General features: G+C 39.6%; 1 protein-coding gene across 5 annotated transcripts in view; it reads left to right on the plus strand.

Moving 5' to 3' along the window:
• zc3h18 (zinc finger CCCH-type containing 18) overlaps positions 1 to 3,350 on the plus strand; it is a 26,447-nt gene extending 23,097 nt beyond the window's left edge. For 3 of the 5 annotated variants that reach the window (XM_016552724.1, XM_016552729.1, XM_016552725.1), the window contains exons 14-19: positions 634 to 753; positions 862 to 1,058; positions 1,752 to 1,954; positions 2,040 to 2,139; positions 2,330 to 2,426; positions 2,870 to 3,350. In XM_016552724.1, the coding sequence (XP_016408210.1) occupies positions 634 to 753; positions 862 to 1,058; positions 1,752 to 1,954; positions 2,040 to 2,139; positions 2,330 to 2,426; positions 2,870 to 3,095 (943 nt within the window). In that variant the 3' untranslated portion in view covers positions 3,096 to 3,350. The remainder of the gene's footprint in view (positions 1 to 633; positions 754 to 861; positions 1,059 to 1,751; positions 1,955 to 2,039; positions 2,140 to 2,329; positions 2,427 to 2,869) is intronic. The other 2 variants (XM_016552726.1, XM_016552728.1) reach the window with 2 other exon arrangements.
• Positions 3,351 to 4,569: the final 1,219 nt, after the last annotated feature.

Genomic DNA, 4,569 nt, shown 5'->3' on the forward strand with positions numbered 1-4,569 from the left:
CGCCCTCTGGCCTTCGGATGGAGATTTACTGCTGATCACAGAACCGTGCTTCACTGAAAGATACGCATGACAATCACAGCTTCTGTCGAATCGTGATCTCGATTCCGTTTCGATTTATCGTGCAGCCCTAAAATGTATTAAAAAAACTGTTATATTGTGTAATATTGCTACATTTTAAAATAGCTAAATTATGAGAACTGGCTTCCGTTAAAAAAATTGTTGTAGTGTCGACAGTTGTTATTGTCAAAGAGGAACATTCTGTGCTGTGACGCAGAAGAACAATCAAGTGCAACATGGATGCTTTGTGTTCTTCCCTTTGCTTTGGATTTTTCACTTGCAGAATTGTAATGACTACAAAAATGCTTTGTGGTCTGAATGAAGCTTTGAAGCTTCATTATCAGATTCATTGATTCAGTAACTGTTCTGATGGGTTGAGTGAGTTCATTCAATCAAGGATTCATCAGATTGAACATAACCTATAATTCGTGAGTTACTAAATGATTCATTAACAGAATTGGTTCAGAAGAGTTGTTTGTACTTGAACTGCACTAATTAGCTACACTAGTTTCATCTCCAGTGTGTGACCAGCATTTTATTATGTTTCTGTTTCTCTCTTCCTGTCTGTTTCTCCAGCAGGCGAACAGTGAGTGGCAGTGTAAGTGGCAGCAGTTATACTGGCTCCAGCTCACGCTCAAGATCCCGTTCCTCCTCCGCCTCACTCTCCCGGTCCCGTTGCGGGTCCCACAAGTCTAGGTATGCGATGCACAGAGACAGTAGAGTCCAAAGGAAAAAATTTCCTATTCTAAAAAAAATCAAATGCAGATATCATGGAATCACAAGATTGTCTGTGTGGTTTCACAGGTCTCTGTCGGTCAGTAGCGTGTCATCTGTCTCATCCGCCTCCTCCAGTAGTAGCTCAGTCAGGAGTGCCGACTCTGATGACATGTATGCTGACCTGGCCAGCCCCGTGTCCTCCGCCAGCTCCCAATCACCCACTCCAGGCCATGCCCGCAAGGAAAGGGGCCCTCCTCGGGACAAGGGCCCCAACAAAGACAGAGGTACTGTGGACTTGTCGCATGTGACTCCAACATGCCATTAATCTAATTTTAAAGGGGTCATATGATGCGATTTCAAGTTTTCCTTTCTCTTTGGAGTGTTACAAGCTCTTGGTGTATAAAGAAGATCTGTAAAGTTGCAAAGACTAAAGTCTCAAATCCAAAGAGATATTCTTTATAAAAGTTAAGAGTCAGCCAAGCCTACCTAAAACGGCTCCTTCTAACACGCCCCCACATATCTACGCCGCTCTGTGGGAAGATTTGCATAACGCCGCCCAAATGTTCACGTATTACACCAAATACACAAAATACTGTTCTTTTTAGCAACATCATATGACCCCTTTAACATTGTTGTTTTGGAGTGGTGTCATTGTAAACTAAAAATGAGACTAAAAATCCTTCACTGAAATGAAGCTTCAGTAAAATAAAATATTAAATGAAAAACTTAACCTTAGAAAACTTTAAATTAGAAATGTTGCTTTGGAAGCTAACTGAAATATCTGCCAAGCTAAAACTGAAATAAAAATAATAATAAAAATGAGAAAAGCACATAAAAAATTACTAAAATATAAACAATAAAAAATAAAATGAAAACCGAAAATGTAAAATAACAGTAATTCAAAATATTAATAAATATTTAATGGTATATAAATAATGCTATAATAACATTGCTGTTTTGTTTGGTGTTCCTTAAAGGAAAACCACCACCAAAACCACCAAAAAAGGACGAACCTTTCAAAGAGGAGCGAAAACGAGTGGACCCCTCCGGTCTCCCACCCAAAACCAGCTCCAGCATGCCTAGATCCGGAAACAGAGGTCACCCCATGCTCCCGCCTCCTATGGGTCCTCCAGGAGGATACGGCTCTCACAAGGACATCAAACTTACCCTGCTCAACAAGGTAAATGGGGAAGGTGTCGTTATGGTCATGCAGCTGCTCAGAAATGTATGATGGTTGAATGACTTTTTAATTCCTCTTTGGCCAGCAGCAAACCGACAGGGGCAATAGGAAAAGGTACTTTCCTGCCGATAAAGAGCGACCCCCTTCGCCTCTCAGCAAGAGGATAGCACTTTCACCTGACAGAGGTAAACAACACAACACGGCACATTAGCTGTCCATTAGAAAACCCCTCCAGAAATTTAATATCTGATACGGCCAGATACGATTGTGGTTAAGCTCTTTCCTCAAAGGATGTCCGGAAGTTCAGTCAGATGTGCACCTCACAGCAATCTGCTCTCTCGTTTCCTCAAGCTTTACTCTCTGATATGTCCATAGGTCGAGACAGGAGGATGCCCGGGCGGCCCTCGATGTCTCCCAGAATGGATCGGCCCAAAGGCCAGGGTCCTCGACCCATGCCACCACAAGGAGAAAGGTACTCACTGCCACTTTCTTTTCTGTCACACTTTCTGAATATCCCTTCAAATATGTGGTGATTTCCAGTAGTCAATTGACATGTTCATGTAGGGAAAAATGTTTGAATGAATTTAAATTAGTTAATTTGATTTGTTTGCATGAGAACTATTAGTTGCCCTTTGATATGGGTCTGTTTGTGTAAATAACACATTCAGATGTCTCATATTCTGTATGTTGAGCAGTGATTGTGAACAGATTTTTGTATTAATCTAGCTTTAAAAAAATATATAAAAATAAGTAAATAAAAATCCCCATGTTTGTTCAGCATTAGTTCCCTTTTTATGTGCATGGTGGATCAAGGTGTTTTGTAACAAAAGCTTTATCTTTGTGTGACTAAGACTAGAGATTTAAAAATATCCCATATTTGTAATTTACTCAATTCTTTATATTTTCCCTCTCCAGGAAGCGTCCTTTATCTCCACCACCCAAATCTTCTGGGAAAGGTCCTGCTGCTGTGTCTACAGGTAAACCACCTGCGCCCGGGGCTGGATCCGGCTCTGGCTCCGCTTCTAGTTCCGGCCCGGGCAAGCCGAGCAGCACACTTTCTCGTCGCGAGGAGCTGCTGAAACAGTTAAAGGCTGTCGAGGATGCCATAGCCCGCAAAAGGGCCAAAATCCCTGGGAAATAATAAACCTGGCGTCATCCAACTTCTGGGACATCTGTTTTCTTAACGCCCATTGTTTGCCAGAAATGGTCGCCGTTCTGAACTCTAAGGGCATAAATGTCCTAGGGAAAAGAGACCGCCGTTACATTTCTGCTTGTTTTGCCCTCAGAGAGAGGTTGTCTAGATTTTATATTGATGTGCTGAAGTTGAGAAGTGGCCCTGTTCACTTGTTTGTTTTCGCAGGAAGATGGAATCTTTTCTGTAGTGTGTCTCAAAGATAAAAAATTGTACATTCAGCGCACATTTTTGCTCTTCATCCTGCCACGATCCCTTCTCTCTCATATTCTAGTTGCTTTATCCCTACTCTTGTTATTTTATGTGGTGAGTGTGACAGATGTATGCTCAATCTGTTTCGACCATCCTGGACACATCTGCGCATTTCACGTTGGTCCTGCTCAAAGAATCTGGAACTGTCTTTTCATAACCTTACCGTTAGGAAAGTCCACCTTAATCAATGAATTTGACTAGTATCCACCACCACGTATTTAGCATTTACTGTTTTTCACAATGTACAACTACAAAGTCAGGTGCCAGAATACCTGTTGCTTAAAGTGTATGATTCTAGAGAACCAATGACAATGATGTGAAGTATTGCTTTTTTTAAGATTCTGCATTTGTTTCCCCTAGTTTTTCAAGTGAAAACCTGCATTTTATTTGTCCCTCATTTTTAGTTGAAAGTGTGAGAGGCTGCAATGGGGACACCTGGAGATAAGGAATAATTACGTCTTGCTTTTTGTGACAGAAAAAAGCTTCTAAATAAACTATTTTGATAAAGATAAGGAATCTGTTGAAATGCTTCCTCTATAATGGAAAGATTGCATCTAATGGAAGGCTTTTCCATCTATGCACATATGAGTCTGATGCCCTACTTTGTTTCTCCAGAGCATGTGCACATATCCATCACTGGTGTGCGGTTTTATTTTATTGCTTGACTCTGTTTGTTGATCCATTATACTGCTTCTGCAGCTTAGAATCAATACCTACAGCAAATTAGTGAGATAATTTATTGACGGGGTTGGAACATTATTCATCTTCCTTTGTTTACTTTTATACGTCATAAGTTGTAGGAGTTAAATAATCTTATACGCTCTTCTATGATTACATCCACATTCTTTCATAAGTTATTTTAAATGATTATGCTGTCATGATTTGTACAATTAGTGTTGTGCACTTCTGATTTAGTGTCAGTGCAGCTGAATATAATACAAATTACTGTTGACTTCAAACTGTTGGGTCATTGTATAAAAAATAAGCAATAAAAATGAGTTTAGTATAAAAAAAAATTAAATGGTTCATTAATATTAGGATGTTTAATAATTATTTTAAAAAAATGTAAATGTGCAGTCTGCTATGAATAATAGGTATTTCAAATTGCATATATATATATATAATACACTGATTATTACAATTTCAGTCAGCATGTGAGTGAAATTAATTC

Source organism: Sinocyclocheilus rhinocerous, unplaced genomic scaffold, assembly GCF_001515625.1.
Source record: "Sinocyclocheilus rhinocerous isolate Xijiao unplaced genomic scaffold, SAMN03320098_v1.1 scaffold1426, whole genome shotgun sequence".
Taxonomy (NCBI): Eukaryota; Metazoa; Chordata; class Actinopteri; order Cypriniformes; family Cyprinidae; genus Sinocyclocheilus; species Sinocyclocheilus rhinocerous.